Raw genomic sequence first — 17,828 nt, 5'->3', positions numbered from 1 at the left:
AGTCTCTGGAGGACAGTTGATAACAAAAGAGCACAGAGAAATAGAAGGCATGTGGCCATACATGTTCGATGATCGTGTTTGAGAATTTGGTCCCAAGTGCGGCATGCTTTAGTATATTGATATTTTTTCATGATTTTTAATAATATTTTAACATAATACTGTTTCAATTTTACATTCAAAATCTTTAGGAGATAACATTTATGTTTATAGAAAAGAAAATAAAAGAGATAATATAATCCGAAATATCAGCAACACAAATAATATTAAACAATATAAGAAGGAGCAATCAATTAAGTCAAGAATTAGAGAACATTACCTAAAAATTAATGTAAAATATTAGCAGAATCTATGCTCTTTTGAAAATAAAGATATATACAACAGACAAATAGTTCAACACAACGGCAAATAAATTTTAAGGAATATCTACAAGAATTAGAAAATAACGAACAAGATTCAACCACAAACCCATCTAAGACAATGGTGGATATTCGTCTATTGTCGAAGTCATTGTGAGAAGAAAAAAAAACCATTAATCCAAAGCATTACTGTGCACTCCAGCCAACAGCTTACTGACCTACCACAACACAGCAAAAAGTCACGAGAGCCGCTTCCAACGCCTAACCTCATCCAAGGGGTCCCCTCCACTAACCGCACCATTGTGACCATGCCCGATTCGATGACAAATCGACCGAAGTGGTGTGCCCATTTTCTGCACATGCAATTTCCACTTCCTTCCCAGCCGGCACCCACCCGGCCACACAAAACGCCACACGGTGAACGGACAGGTGGTGGTCATCCCTCCTACAAAGCGGCGCCAAAGTGGTGTCGTTTGTCGTCGTGGACGCGCCGAGCAGCCCCACGTGCTTGGCCCCAGAGTGATGGAGATGGCGCACGAAGGGAGCCGGAGAGACCTCCGCGTGTACGTGTGTTTATTTGACTTTGACCGAATTAATAAAACATCATCAGCGCCATCGTTTATTATTGCCGATGATGTGCATCTGCGTGTTCCTGCCTTTGCCACGCACCACACTGTCTTCCACCGGCTTCGGCCATTTTTTTCTCGTGCCGTACACGTTTCACGTCCGGTTGAGCCGAGCACCGTGCCGTGTCGCGCGCCAGGTTGATCGTATCGCGTGGAGGTGGCGGCAAAGAGAGTTGGCATCTTTTTTCTCTATTCATTTTTGCTTTTTTCTATTTTGCTTGCTAGTACAAACGATGGGACAATAGTAGAGAGAAGGTCTGAGCTGCTAGGACGCTGGACCTTTCTTTAAAACGTTGCAGCGTGACGTTATGACGGCATGACCGCGATGATGATTCGGGTGTCGTTTGGATTTCAATGAAGAAGCGATCGGGGCCTGGGTAAATCGAACCGTAATGATTCAAACCAGAAATTGCGTGCACACGATAGCATATTAAAAATGCTTTCGTGTACGGGCGGCCTCCGATGATGTAAGGCTAATAGTTTAGCACAAATGACACTGGGCATGGTGGTTGAAACAGCAACAGCCGTCAATCATTTTAATAATGAAACGATTCGAAACACATAAAATGACTGAAAATCGAATACAATTATACAGCGAAAAAACAACATAAACAATACACAATCTTGTCATGCACAACACCTACACAAACGATAACGCCAATCAATAGCCGATAAACAACTGCTCCATCCGCTCGAAGGGCATCCGATGTGCGTGCAACACTTTCGAGGAAGGTCACCATGGAGGTTCAGGCCTATCAGTGCTGTCAGTAGGATGATACACACTGAATAAAGCGAGACTAAGAGAGAGAGATACTCATCGCTTTGCTACTAAACTGCTGCTGGTAGTGAACTATACCTGCAGCCCGAACCGGTGGCCGTACTCGTCGATGCATGACGACGTGTGAACTAGCTAGACCGTGGGCCGCTCACACCCTTTCTTGCCTGCGCCTTACATGATGTAAGGGTTTGCGGGTTGAAGTTCAATCCAACGCTGTAGCTTTACCGCAACAGGAGCCCGCTAATTGGTGTAACACCGTGCGGTAACGCCATGTCGAGGGAGTGTTGTTTCGATGCGCAGCAGAAGCCAGCGTTGAACGTTGAACTCCTGCTGCACCGGGATTTTGTACCGGCACGGTGTAGTGTGTACGAAAATTGTTTACAATTGTGTAAATATGTTGCTTTATGTCTAGCAAATAGTTTATAAGTGTTCACTTAAAACAGTGGTACTGTCAAATATTGAATAAACCTTAACATTCCCACGCTTTTAAACACTTTGGAAACGATTTTAATGATCATTTTTTCACTCCTCCCCAAACTGCTGCTACTCTGTACATTGATTGTCGTTAACGAGTTAACGATAGCAAATGGGCAGCATCGCAGCAGCCAAACATAAACGTCACTTAAGGCAGCTTACGACAGCCCATAAAAGCCCGGTTTGCTGTAAGCTGAAAGCTGATTTTCTTTACACACTCCACTCTCAAACTACCCAACAAGAAAAAAAAGCCCGCAAATCCGTCTCTTAATCTATTTCTTTCAGATATGTTGTCAACAACGCTACCAAAGATGGCACAGTGATGAGCACGGTACGGCACCCAGCAGGTGATTTAAAGCCACATCCATTCACAACCTTGCCACCCATCGAGTCTGAAGAAGCGCCAAACCATAATTATGCTTCGGTTCGCGGATGCCTAGCGACTTATCTCTTGAATGAAGAGCCCCACCGATGGACCTACTTTTTCCTAGCCAGATCCCCCCTTCACCCCCTCCTCATCCACCGTGAGCTTTTATTGCCACCCCACCGGACAGCTTCCACCCACCTTCCCGCCCACCGAAAGGACGCTATAAATCGTTTAAGTACTGTGCCGGCGAGTTTTCGTTTATTCCCAGGCCGTCCCCGCGGCGCAGGAATGCAGGTAAGTGTTGGCCGCAAAACGCTCGTTACATCGGCACGGCTTAACGTGCTGCGTGAGTGATGCATTCCTCCCAAGCACTAGACCACCGCCATTCTCTGGCGTACGTGTTCGCGCAAACTAAATTCGGCAAGCAACCACGAAAGCGAAGGTGAGTAATGATAATTTGACAAGGTTTCGAACATTAAGCGCAAACGACGGCACGCATCCACGCATCATCATCATCAGCAGCAGCAGCAACACTACAACAACGCACTTCAAATGCGGTTCGAGTTCATATTTTGTTGGACGCTCGTTGGCACGGCAACGCCGTTAACATGTTTCAGGTGACATTGGCTTACGAGTGCGTTGTTGTTTAGTAATTATCACGTAATTTCGAACACAGTTAAGCTGCATGTTTTCTGGATTTTTTTGTTTGTTTTTCAAATCAATTGAGTTTAATCGTAGTAATTATTACTTTAGTTTCTAACTCAAATGCATCAACTTAATATTGTTTAAATGAATATCAACATTTTGCATCATTTGGACCAATTTTCGCTAGCATGAAACTACTGTTTTCTATTTGTGAACTGTTATGATGAACACCTTATGCTTAAGCTACACTTAAGATCTCTCCTAGCCTCACCCTGCAACTCCAACAAAAAAAATGTTCATAATTGTGGGTTCATCGCATAACTACAGTAGCGCATATGTACCGCGAATGCATTATTTACACATTTCACTGCCGCCAATGTACGCGGCGATCCGGTACGCATACCGGCTGCCCGTTCGGTTGTTGTATGTTTTTTTTTTTTTGCAATCAAAAGCAACACACCCGTCGACCGAACGTGTGCCAGCCACTCACCCCCCAAAAATAAACCCCACTCCCCCAAGGAGTCCATTACCCTCCCCTGCAGGCAACAGAGCAAAAAGAAACAGGCAATATCAACAACAAATGCTGCAATAACAACACACACAAAAAAGCACGCACAACATAAAGCAAAGAGGCGTGGTGGGGCGGAGGGATTTGATTGAAAATATTTCAGCCCCAACCGCCGAAGCCTTGGAATTACGCACGGCGGCAGACCTTGGAAATGAGCTTTTTGGCACAGGTCAATCGTTCACCGAAAAAATAAACGCGTTTGGCGGGGTCGGGTGGCGCCCGATCACGATCCGGCAGGTGCTACTGCCTGCTGTTGCTCCGGAGCCGCCCAGAGTGGGTCAACGTATGCAGCGTGTCTTGTCTTATGGTTACTCCTTTCCACCGGGCGCGCGCACCTGAGCCGCCGTGTTGCAATTAAAATAGCACTTGTAATTTCGTTGTTTCGGCTTAATCAGCTTAATGGAGTAGGAAAAATGCTGCCTCCGTCTGTACGAGTAAGGATTATGGGCGATTGAATCGTTGCGAACGTTGAACTATGTGTAGAGGAGAAAAGCACAACCCGGCCAAACGTGTACTAAGGATGGTCCAAAAGCCGAAAATACCACAATTCATATAAACTGCCATTTGGGTAGTAGTATTCTAGGTAATCGGATCTATTTGCAGCGCACTCAGCGGGATGGAATTATTGATTGGATATCAGTAGCATATTCATGGAGGAATTGCACAGATTATTTATTTATTTATTTATTTCATAAACAACCGACGGACCATTGTGTCTTAGATTAGAATGGCCAATTCTATCGCAAAAGCTTGTACCGAGGTATTACATTGTTGTGGTATTTCTTTTACACATAGGATATGATTTTTTCTGAATCGAATACAAATTCCAATGTATTGATGTGTCAATGAATCTATTGCGTAATTAAAAGGATACCTTTTATCTTTTCAATTTTCCCGGAATGATACCAGTGGAATGATACCTATCGCTGCACGCAGCTACGGGCTTAATTATTTTTCACATCCCTTGCTCCTTTGCCAATATAAGCTTTTACGATGAAATGAAATTAAGCTCGATTGTGTCAAGCATTAATTGGATGTGCTACCTTCATACTGATCATAAATTGTGCTGATTTTCGCATAGTTCTGTTTACCACTGCAAAAATAACTTCATTTAAATTACGCTTTAAGGAACGCATATCCAAACAATAAACCTTACATTATATTTAAATCTTTCACACTAAACTATTAACTTATAATAGTACTTAATGCTTTAATGCGTACTTTTGCAGGGATTTTCCCGCACCATGTACCCAGAAACAGCTGTCGGAAGATGACATTTTAAGATACACCGTACGAGAGAGCGTTCGAAAGTAAAGGTATGCAGCATACCGGCACATAAAATACCCCCTGGGTAAGGGAATTGACATTTTAACCCGCTCGCTGGCCATAATAATCCCCGTCCGACACCGTAACCCTAATTGATTATGACCTTACGGACATTAAAGTGCGCCTAAGTATTCGTTTTTCTCGGATGGCGCTGCTGTTTGTCTGAAATGACTCAATATTTTAGCTTTAAGCATACGAAACGTCCACTTGCTAACTATTGTTTGCAATGAACATGTTTCATATATAATCCATTTATGACCACATATCTTGAGGTGTTTAAAAGAAACTAAATTCAGAGCTGATCTTTATGAGCGATAGTTAGAGGCTTAATTTATCGCGCACTTTTTGCAGTTTGTTTAACAATAAGATGTCTTTCAGCAAACATATATGTAGAATACAATCAGGAAATACTGTTGCTTGATTTTCACACCGTCATTCCAGAAGAGCCTCAAGAACATCATTATACCCATCCCATAGAAGTACACTGTCGAACCAATCTTTACAGCGATTAAGCGGTCATGCCGCCTTTAAGTCCTGATTACTTTTCACCGAGCACCACAGAGTCTCAGGGCTCGCGCACGCCACACCTCATCGACGCTCATTTAGTCATTTCGCGGAAAAATTCCATCAGGAAATGCTAACCAGCATCCTACATCTTGCCAGCCAGCCCTCCCGTACCAAGAGCGTATCGATTTTATCTAATCATCTTGAAACGAGCGCACCCTCAGGTGGTATTCGGAACTTCCGACACTACTCGCAGCACTGTGCGCTCCTCCACCTACCAAACCGCTAACTAATCTCTTGCTAGGGGGAAAAGCATCCACAAAACCAACAAGACCCGGTTGGTTCTTATAAATCCATCATCAGCAACTAACTGACTATGGGCTGAGGAAGAGCACCCAGGAAAGGCTACCAACATCCCAGGCGAAGGAATTTGGGTGTTCCAAATTTAGCCATAGCATTCCCGGACGCTCACGTACCAGGGTAAAGTATATTCGCTCTGCCTCTTCAAGATCAATCAACGGCTGAAAGGAAAGATGCTCCATTATATTTTACCCCGAAGGATAGGGGTCGAGATGGGAGAATGGTGAGTACATAAAGGGGTGTAGTCGGAGGAGTAGTTTTAAGACCAACGAAGGAAGTAACACTTTCGCTGTACTTCTCACGCGACAGGAAGCGGCACACTTCCTGGCATCCGGTATTGACGAAACAAACCGGATGCTTAACTTGTGGTCATAAATTTTGAAAATGTGCTCTTTAGTAAGGTAAGTTTCACTGCCCCAACCAGGGACCATGGGCGTGGGAGAAGCACTGGCATTATCTGCTTCGTCACTGTCGTTCACCTAGACAACTGGACTACTGGCGCTTCAGTGCACACACACAGGTGTGGACAAAGTATGATTTATGGTGGCCTTGTAAGCTTCCTTCCAAGGTGCGGATCCTTGCGGAAGAATTATCTCGACGGTTGAGTGTTGTTTTGAAGCAGCGTGCAAAGGGAGACACTGACTGATCCTCCCCTAAATCAGGGTTTCAGTTTCACCGTCAAGGATGCGAAAGTTGAATGGTTTCACGCGTAGTGAGGAGCATTCCGCGTACCTTTGCACCAGTTGTGTCAGGCGCCGCTGGGTTCAAAAGTATTTACTTTGCCTTTTGTATCGAGCAATTTCTTGTTTTCATTGTTTAAACAGCCCTCTCTTTCGATGGTTGAAAGCTTCAAAGTGGTTTGATTTTGTAAATCTCCCGAGCAGCAGCAGTGTTTGCAGCCTTTCATATTAAGTAAGAAGATATTGTTACAGTAAATATTGATAAATTTCAACGTTACAGGGTGGCTCAACTAGCTTTAATCAAGGTTTTAGCTTAAAAAAGAGTTCAAGGTAAGACTTTCAACCGTCTAATTTGTCTAATTACAGCATCAACCCTTTGGAAGTTTTCGATGCTAAAGCACAAAACATAAAAATTAAAATCAATAAAATCAAACGTTTCGAAAACGACCAGTAGCGTACAAAAACTCACCCGAAAAAGTGATGTGCACATTGCCTCTTAAAGTCAAACAAGACAAACCCACTGTTTATGCACTGTTCAGCAACAACAGTGAGCAATAATATCGGTATTTACATTCCTTCGCTCGTGACATCGTCCGGCCGTACCAGTACACCAGTAACGGTTTGCTCGGACAGACAAACAAGCAATCCCAACCACTGCGTGCTACATGTACCAACGCGATGTCCAATCTCGAAAATTAGTCATTTTTTACAACAAACAAACACACACACACGAACACTGTACCCCGTAATGGCATCATCGCACTACGGTTGCTATAGAAACACGATAAATCGCATACCGAACAGAACTGCAAGCGATTTCGTTTGCGTTTGGCGTCTTCTATTGACACGGAAGTAACGGACATCATCATATTGGAGCTTTGTGGTTCGCAAACGGTCTCTGTTTGACGAACGAATTGGAAGTAAAATTGTCGCATGGACAAATTTTTCTCGAGCGTTTTACAAACACAATTTTGATCAAACAGCGTTGCGATTGGGCTGTGCTGTGGCGTCAGAATGGTGATAAAATATTGCCCTTCCCAGGAAAAATCCATCTCATTGGAGCGTCTTTCGTGCAATAGCAAATGCTAATGTCATTCAACTCAATTTCTTATTTGTTCGCGACATCAGTCCGCGATCTTTTCCATTTGCTGGAAGTGTTTTATTAAATACTAGCGGCAATTAAATTTGTCTTCAATCAACACCAATTCATCTCTTGTCATGCTAAATACCTCTAAAACTGTGCAGTCTTATTAAAATTGCAAATCTCGACTGCCGAACATTGTGCATTGAACTTGAACCATCGAACAGTGTGATATTTTAAATAATTTTAACATAAAATGCAAAAAACTAAATCAAAACCAAACGCCCTCCAATGTCACCAGCAGCCGTGAAATCGCCCGTCCATGAGATTCTTTCCCTCCCCCAACGAGATGTGTGCGTCAGCGGTGCTTTGAAACCTTTGTCCGATAGTGCGACAAACACTCCCGCACGGGATGGGTCGCCAAATTGGTTGCTTGTGGTGAAATATGACTTTCGTCCCACTACTTACTGGTTCGTCGCCATCGAAACGATACGCAATCAAAATCGCCAAACCGTCCGACACCGTGTTGGCAATGAACTTGGCCGTTGGTCTGGGCAGGCAGGATTGGTTTTAAATTTCGTACACACACACACTGGCGCGCTGGCGCGCTGGCTACACCGTAGACGCATCGATCTTTCGATGGTCAAATCTATTTTGGTTGGCGGCAAATGGCGTAATAAAGCTTAGAGAGACACACACCAAACACAGTAAGCAGGCGACTACTCATATGCGTAGCAGACTTGGGTTAGTAACACCTGTAACGCATGTATGTAACGTTAAATTTGAAGTAGTAGTTTGAGACTAGTTAATTTGGCAAGATAACAGGGCAAAATAAGCAAATTAATTTTGAAAATTATTTACTTCCGAAGACGGGCAAAGGATTTTTTAATAATTAAATTTTTAGGTGCACCTGCAATTCCAGAGGCACATCAAAAGGGATTGATGCTGAACCATTGCCGAAAGGAAACCCCAGACAGATACTGGATCTAATTCTGAACCCAAAACGGTTCTGAAACTGATCCAGAACTCATACAAGACCTGGAACTGATCCCTAATGCATGCCAATTTCGGAACTGATATTAGAAGTATACTGTTCCTGTATCTGATATAATAGCCAGGCCATTCCTAGAAATGACCCTTTCATTTCTGGCACCTATCTTGAACGAAACCCATTCCTGGAACTGATTCCAAATCCCAACTAGTCCAGGAAGTGATACCGTAAGCATACCATTCCTGGCACTGATCTCAAACCCGCAACAATTCCTGGAGCTGATTTCCAACCTGGAACCGATCGTAAACCATTATCGTTCTTGGTATCAATACTGAACTTGTACCAATCATATTCATGTAGGTTCGCAATAAAAATGAGGTCAAGGTAAGACTTTCAACAGTATAATTTGTCTAATTACAGCATCAATCCTTGGATGTTTTTGATGCTGAACTGATCCTAAACCCGTATCTATCCAGCAACTGATTCCGAACCTATACTTTCATGATACTTATCGTGAACCCATAGCTTTTTGAAACTGGTACCGTACCAATATCATTCTAATCTCGTGATAGCCTTGAAACTACTGTAATGGGTTTGGCGATTGCTACGGTCGCCATGTGATGTGATGAGCGTACAACTGTACCTCAAGTACCGTCGCGGTAGGTCAGTTTTTACTGACATGAGCCGAGGTGGAATAAAACTTCGTTCGAGCGGACTTTTCGACACTTGATCGTCCAGGCGATCATAGAAACCTTTAGGAGGTTACCCTTTTTTATTCTGATTCAAAATCTGTACCAAAAGCTGCAAAATCTGGATCTTTCTTTGTCATGGAACGGATCGCGATCATGTCCCGATTCAGGAAACATTATAGTACCTACTTCGATCCACTAACTTATACCACTATTATCAATCTTGTCGATAGTGGTATTAATATGTAAAATCATCCCTAACCATCAAAATCAATCATATTTAATCAAATCATATAAAAATCAGTCAAAATCCAACTTCTACTCACGTAAGAAATGCACACCGTGCTCTTGCGGCCGAGCTTCATCTTCCGGATCAGCGTCTGGTGGGGTGGATGCTCCTCCCGGTTCGCACCGTAGTACAGCTCCCAGCAGCTCGGTTTGTTCTGGTGCCACTCGAGCAGCATCTTCTCCTTATCGCCAAACTGGCCGTTGCGCGACTTGCCCAGGCTCTCCATCAGGATGATGCGCTCGAGCGTGATATTGCGCTGCAGCTGATTGAAATCACAATGAGCCATATGTGGCCCCCCGCTCCCACTATCACTCAAACAATCACCCTTTGCACCGGGGCACCCATCCGGTGGGTCCGCTTTCAGCTTCACGCGTGACCCATGCTTTGCCCTATCACCACCACCACCACCACCACTGGCTTCTTCCTCTGGCATACCAATACTGACACTTCGACAATCAACACCACCACCAGCAGGAGCACGGCCGGACACGAACGTCTTCCCAACCTCACCGTCATCACTGTCCGGCATGTCGATGGTCATGGCATTCGGGTCCGTCCGCTCGCAGCCACCGTACCGGTTGCAGACCCGAATTTCGTCACTGTTCAGATAGCGCTGCTGGCAACACAGCGAGTGCAGTCCACCAATCGACCCCGACTGCCCACCGCCCTGCTGTCGAACTTCCTGGGCGAACGGATTCGGTGGGCTGCGTCGGTTTAGCATCAGCGCGGCGGCGGGCAGTGCTGCCGGCGGACGTCCCTCGCAGATATCCGGTGGAAGAACTTGATAGTACGGTAACTCCGAACCACAGGACGTCGGGTATGGGACGACTCCAGCTCGCTCCAGCATTTCGTAATCATGCTCGAGACTCAATATGGATCCAGATCGTGATCGGTTTCGCTGCTCGACCGCATTCTGTACGGCCACCACTTTCGGCTCCCGGCTCATTCCCTTGCAGAAGCGCCGGATCTCGTTCTCATTCTTCTGGTTCATCGTGCGCAGATACCCGTCCAGGTCCGCCTTCAGAATGGCAATGTTCTTCTCCAGCTCCGTCTCGCTCGGTCCCGCATCCTTCACGAACGGATTGCCCGTCTTCGGTATCCGCTGAGCTGGATGATCTTCCTGCTGCTTCTGCTGCTGCTGCTGCTGCTCAGTGCGCTGTTCCAGCAGCGTGTTCAGCTTACCCCGTATCTGCTCCAGTATGTTGCGCGTGTTGTGAAACTCGAGATACTCCTCATACTGTGACTTCTTGCGACTTTGCGTGCCTCCTTCGCCGGCCCCTTCCATCGCTTGATCGCGGATCGCGTACATTTCACTCTCGGAGATCGAGGACAGCGACGGACTCTCGAAACCGATCAAGTTCTGACTGCTGTGGTTCGCCATGCGAAACGACTCCAGATTAATGTCCATCAGCGAGTCGTCCGTGTCTAGGGGCCAGATGGGCCGCGGAATTTGACCATCGTTGCCCTCCATGATTACGGACAGTTGCTGCTGTTCCTGCTGCTCCTGCGACTGTTGCTGATCTTGCACTTCACAGCCACTTTCCGGGCGTGGTTCTCCCTCGGGCCCAATGCCCGCTGACGAATGTAAAGGTTGCTGCTGTATGACGGAGGCGCGCATCACACTCAGCTGCACTGGAACGGCCGGAGACGCCAACGGCGAGGGATAGTAGTACTGCTCCAGCCCTCGAATGTTGCGCTGCAGCTCCGACAGCTCTTGATCGTTCCCGCGCCGGTTCCTATCACAGCTCGCACCAGTCTTTCCCGTCTCGCCTGCGCCCTGACTTGCCGATTTGGACACAGGGTCCGATCCCGAACGTTTCGCGGGGCCTTCTTCCTCGTCGTTCAGCCGCTCGGTGCGCGGGCTACGCCGATCGATCGGCTCGCAGTAGATGTGCTCGTCCACCGAGCTGCCCCCGGTCGAGTAGAGGTTGGTGCTGTAGTAACCCGACGAGCCACTCTTCTCGGTCGAGTAGTGTGAGGTAGAGTTTACGCGTTCACGGCTCGGCGGCTTCCCAACGACGACCTCGTCCACCGGTTCGCGGTGCACAATGCTGGTGCGCGGATGCGTCGTTGCCAGCCGGCCACGCTCACCCACCGGCAGCGCCTTGCCGCCGCCGCCAGGATAGTCAGTCGTCCGGGGTGCCACCGGGGCCGCATCGTCCGGTTTGGTCTTTTTGCTGTCCTCTTTGCGCGTGTGCCGCGGGTGTCCACCTTTGCCGGTCGTCGGTTCGCTCTTCTCGCTCACCTCGTCTTCAGTAAAAGTCTTGGCGTTTATTCTGTGGAAAATGGAGAGCAAAAAGATAATTGTTAATCCTTCAATAAGTATTGAAAAGTAATCAAAACAAAAGTTATCTCTCAATAGCCAACGTCTTTATGCTAAAAATGAGTTAACCGTTCGTAACCCATCATTTCAACACCACAAAAACCAATGAAATTTCCCTTTCCCTAAGCCCACCCCAACCCGGCGCTTAGATACGCCCGTCATCATCGTCAGCTGCAGTGACACCATTCCGGTTACCGGTCGCGTCCCGGGAGAAGCCCAACGATCGCGTCAATGAACCTTTTGCCACCTCGGCGCAGATGCAGATCATTGCCGCTCGCCTTCCCCGAAACAAGTTGTCCAATGTATCGCAATGCAAAAGCGTGGAAAGCAAAAGCGAATGTTTCAGCTGCCATTGCAATTGCTGCACACTCCCCGTTTCAGGTTAGAAACAAAATAACCGATCCTGCTAGAAGGTGAAAGCCATCGAAACGAACGCTGCACCGAAATAGATCGGTCCAGTTGACCCCACGCGTGATCAGCTACTGCTGCTGCATGTCACCCAACCCAGACCACGAGACACGACGCTACACTGTTGCTAAATTTGCATACGCTGGATACACTATCTATCGTCCGAAACACTCCTCAAACCAGTGCAGTTCGCTCTTGCGCAATGTGCTCTTAGTGGCACTTAGTGGGAAAGAAGGAGCGGTGGTTTTTGTGAGAGTCTGCAATTCCATGCAAGGCCAAAAAACAACCTCGGCTGTCAATGATTGAGTCGCGCCACTAGATACGGTTCTAAGAGAGAGGTCATGCCGCGTGTTCTGAATATCCAGCTAATTTGATGAGCTATTTGGATGGTGATTGCGAAATCTTTATGGTTGTTAGTTATGAAAGGTACATAAAATCAAAACCAGTTCTTTTAGTGGCTATTGGTGATGCAGAAGTTGTACTGAACACATGTAGCCTACATTTCATCACATCTTTTAAATGCGAAAGCTTCTTTCAGATACACTTCTAGTACTTTTCAAATGAATTTAGGATTGTTTGTGAAATGATTTTATTAAAGGCCATATGAAATTGATTCAAGAAGTCGACAGTGACCAAATGACAGAGAGAAAGCTACAGGTTAATGTACAAGACGGCCCTTGACATCTATTCAAACTTATTTCAATTAAACTTTCACGAAGGTCAACTCTAAATATGAACAAAACCGGGGGCCATTTCCATAACTCTCTCTCTTCACTATCGTTTCACCCTTTGATCCACCATTACATATGATGATAAGGCAACAAGTGAATACGTTCCTACCTGTTTGATGTGAATGCTTTTTGTTTGACCTACTCACACCTTTCAAACGCCGTACCCTATCGTACATTGTCCCTCGCAATCAAACCAGCAACAAAACACTTTTGGGTCTTCTTTCACTCCCCACACAAACATCATACAAAATCCCCCCCCCCCCCCCCTTTACACAGGCACGTACACAACCGACGCATCAACACAACACGTACACACAAAAATGCAGCTTCAAGTTCGAAATGCAATTTCCGCTCTCCAGTGAGAAAATCGATACTGCAAACGTCAGACGCATCCCACATCAATGATTTGTCGTGTCGAATTCTCGGGAAAACTATCTCCAGGCGAGCACATATTTCACTGCACAGAACCGGCACAGCGCAAGCCGCACAACAGTGAAGTGCATCGACTGCGGATGCACCATGCAAACCGTTTGACCGTAGTATCAAACGGCCAATGAGCTAACCGGCTTTGAACACATCACACCGAGCACTATCACAACATATAAGGAAACACGACCGACCGAATCAAATCTGATCGTCTAGAAACCATCGAGCACATGAAACCGGAACAGAAATTCCAGCAAGCAAACATATGATAACCACGAGCCGGTTTTACGAAATGTTCTGCATTTTGAACACGCACTCACAATTAAGGATGGGCCCGGATGTTCTCCTGCCATCCAGCTGCTCCCACCACCACTGATCTAGATCTGTCTGTTGTTGTTGCACCGCAACGAGCTTCACGCAGCCGGAACAGCAATGCTTCTGCAGATGACTGATCTGACCACGACCGAACGGAGGGCTTGCATTGCTGCAAGCCGGCCTACGGTTAGGAAAGTGGAAATGGAAAAACACTGTGTGAAGGTTACACAAAGACACCAGCCGGGAAGAAAGTGAGAAGCTTCTCTGTGTGCTAGTGCATTTTCACTCTCACTGGGCAGCTTTGAGCAACTGTGTGGAAACCGGTCTAGCTGGTTTGTCGTGTGCATAGTTAGAGAAGCAGTCGAGTGCATTTTCCTTGCAAAGATTAAAACAGTGGGTGAAACAGTGCTTTTTTAGAAGCACTTCCGCTGGAAAGGTCCGTTCAAATAGTGTTTACTGTTTATACGTTACATTTATCCCATTTTTACTTTATACCTCAGCAATGCTCTCGTTTATTAGCTTCTGTTATCACAATCGTAACGGCAAACAGTTGATAAAACTTAGCAGAATGAAATGCTTCCCCGAAAACACATATTAGTTGTACCGCAATTTCCTTCTCAGTAACATGCAAAAGGCACGAAATGGATCAGGTGTAAGCAAAAGTGCAACCATTCCAGAGTACATTGCACCGATGACGATAAGATTTGCAGCACGACACCTCCCCACCAGAGACAGGTTTTCAGTCGCGAGCGAGCAGAAGGCACGCAAAAAAACAAACTTGGTGGACGTATAGACGAAAATGGAAAGTAAACCTAGAAAGTATCATGCATCCAGTAGCTCAGTGCAGTAGAACGAGTGTAGCGGATATAGACAAGTGTCCATAAGATAACTATTTGCAGAAAACTGTTTGACTTTTCCTTTCGAAGGTTTGATGGATGTGCTACTTTTCGAATACTTGCATTATTCTTACTTGTTGGTGGGTGTAAGGTTCAATCAGAAACAAAACAACGGTTACTCGTTTGATATCCGCATGAAGCAGTTTAAAATTATAATGATAAGCTTTTTATCTCTTATTCTCTATTACTTTATGTGATGTGTTATTTTATCGTGCATTATAAATCACATTTAATTGTGTTTTTAATAGGATTTTGTGTCTTGTTTAGCACGTCTTTTTTAAGTTTTTTTTTAATTTTTTTTGTTGGTTTCTAATCTACTTGCTGTTATTTTATTTGATTAAAATATTTGGTTTTGTTTTTTCTTACTGCTTTTTGTATTACCTTCCTTTTTATTTGGTTTTCTCTATGTTCATTTCCTTTTAATGCTTTCTTTTTTGAATTAAACATTTTTCTATTATTCTACATTTAAACAGTTCTACATTTATACATACTACAGTTGTACATACTGCAGTTATTCATTTTTCTATTCTATTTTTTATGTTTAAGCTTCTGTAAAAAGTATTCAACAATTCCTTGCTAATAGATTAATAGTTTTGTTTTGCTTTTTTTCATTTTTTTACGATGAATTAACGACCGTTCCACGGGACCGTAAAGCAAGAACATGACATTGGAAAAACTTCCACCGGAAATTTACATACACTTTCACTCGTCGCAATTCACCCGGGCCGAGAAAAAACACACTCTTGCCGGAAGGAGGAAAAACATGCTCCTACTTGATATGGAATGCTTTACTTCCTCCCAATACTTAACCCAAACACCAAACCCAGCATCCTGGAGCTCCCCTTTTTTCTAGGTCACCGTACGCTTGTATCAGTCCTTTTCCCAACAGACAGCTGATCGGCACTCGTACGATCCCTTCTTCTGCATCACCGTCAGCACAATGCAACAAAGCTCACCAACAACTACTAACGAGCATTCCGGTTACCTTCGTATTTCACTTCACTTCTTTTTACACACACACACACACACACACACACACAACTCGGAGTAGGTCAGCCTATACAGCAAGTGTGCGCGAGGAGTGAAAATATCATTAGATTCCTGCATTGCAACATTACGATCTCAATCTGTGTACGGTGTGCGATTGTGCTACATCTGATACGCGGTCGGCTCCCCGAAGGCAGCGATAGTTGTTTGCTGAATGAATCAATGGCAGCGTCTGTTAGAGAGTGAAATCTTTTCTTCTGCACATTTCGTTCGTTTATGCTCCAAACCGGTGCCCGGTGCAGATGCATATCGGTGTCGGGTCCGAGGTACTGAGGCACGTGTGAGTATGCTCTTCTTCGCACAGCAGGTACCGTGGCAGCAGGCTCATTCGCCAATTTCTTCCAATTGTGGTCAACACAAATTAGCACTGACACGCCTTGATGGTGTGTGTGTATGTGTGTGTGTGTGTGTGTGTGTGTGTGTGTGTGTGTGTGTGTGTGTGTGTGTGTACAAAAAAATGGAAATTATCTATCATCAGCGATTAGTTTGGTGGGGTTTCCCCCGCACGATGATCATTATTTCTTTTCAATAACCTTTACAATTACTAAACCTCAATAATGAAGAAAGTGAATATCTCTTGCGAAGCGTTTCATTTTCGTTACAAAATAAGGTATGTTTCGTTGGCAGTTTACTAGTCGATTTATTGGCAGTTTGCAGACGCCTTCAAAGGTCCTACGAGGGCCAATTTAACAAAGGTGTAATGTCTAGTCAAATTTACGACTCACTACCTTAGTACCTTCGGTATTACTACTACTAAACGAGTGTGCATCTCTTACCTGCGATGCACATTGCAAAAGATGTTAACTACGTTTTCCTCCTTTTTTGGGCGGTATTTTTAAACAGCGAACAAGTGAAAATATATACCTCCCCTCCGGGACACATTACTTTGGTGCTACACCCTCCCAACAGTAACGCTGAACACGGTGAGGCTTTACATTCTGAGGGCAAATAAAAAGAACGCGATCCTCCGAAGGTCACTTCCGCTGTCGAGTGAAGAAAAATTGCCTGTCCAGCGCACAAAGAAAGCAATTTTGTGCCATCGAAAAGCCGGAAATTCTTTGTAGGAAAAAAGGGACGACCATAAAAACGCAGCCCGTTTTAGAGCGTTGCGAAGGAAAGTCAAGCCGAGCCGTCGATGATGCTGTAATCTCTGCACCTAATTTTGTGCCGGCGATGCACATGAGTGCACTTGAAGAAAATGTAAATTTATTTCTTTTGAGCATCGGTATTTCTGTGTTTACAATCACATTGTGTACAAACAGTTCAGTGTTTTTCATCAGAATTTCATTTATTTTACTTCATATACTTTTATTTTCATAAATTATAATTTATATTGATTCAAATACCCATAAGTAATTCAAGATGTATACACACTACTCCAAAAATTGAGCCCCACCGACTTTCATCTTCATTAGCCTAGTTTTAGTTCAAGCAGTTTATGCAACAAAACACTGAAAGACGCTAAAATCAACAATTAAACACATATGCACAATTAAAATTCCAGTTCGACTCATTCACAAAGTATAAGGCTTGAATAACCTTTAACTGTGAGCTTTAATCATAGAGCCTATCCGTAACCGCAAAGCGCGCTCTGCCGAAAATACCAAGGAAACGCATTGACCAATCCACAAAACCACCAAACCAATACACCATCTCCACCGGTGCGTGTTCGGAAGCATCAATTAATGATATTTTAAAGGAGCACCAGGAAGGTGCCCTTTTACCTCCTCCTGCTGGGTTCTGATCTTTCGGTCGGAGCAAAGGTGTGTAGGAGGTTATGATCCTACTCACACACACACAGCAGTTACGTCCAATTTGGCTGACCTTCCCCAGATTTGCACTCAATTCGCTACGCCAAATGGATCAGCCCTGCTTATTCTGCACGAGTGCTCCACTGTGGCGGCGTCTGTTTGCATCCTTGGACCGCTGGCTGCTGGGAATGTCAAAT

At 44.9% G+C, this 17,828-nt stretch overlaps 1 protein-coding gene across 1 annotated transcript in view; it reads right to left on the bottom strand.

The window, feature by feature from the left end:
* LOC5667320 (uncharacterized) overlaps window positions 1-17,828 on the bottom strand; it is a 57,648-nt gene that overhangs the window by 24,622 nt on the left and 15,198 nt on the right. Inside the window, exon 3 of the mRNA XM_061645128.1 lies at window positions 9,772-12,010. Coding sequence (XP_061501112.1) covers window positions 9,772-12,010 — 2,239 coding nt within the window. The remainder of the gene's footprint in view (window positions 1-9,771; window positions 12,011-17,828) is intronic.

This window comes from Anopheles gambiae, chromosome 2 (assembly GCF_943734735.2).
Source record: "Anopheles gambiae chromosome 2, idAnoGambNW_F1_1, whole genome shotgun sequence".
NCBI lineage: Eukaryota > Metazoa > Arthropoda > Insecta > Diptera > Culicidae > Anopheles > Anopheles gambiae.
The sequence above is the reverse complement of the archived record's forward strand: the minus strand, read 5'-3'. Positions and strand labels throughout refer to the sequence as shown.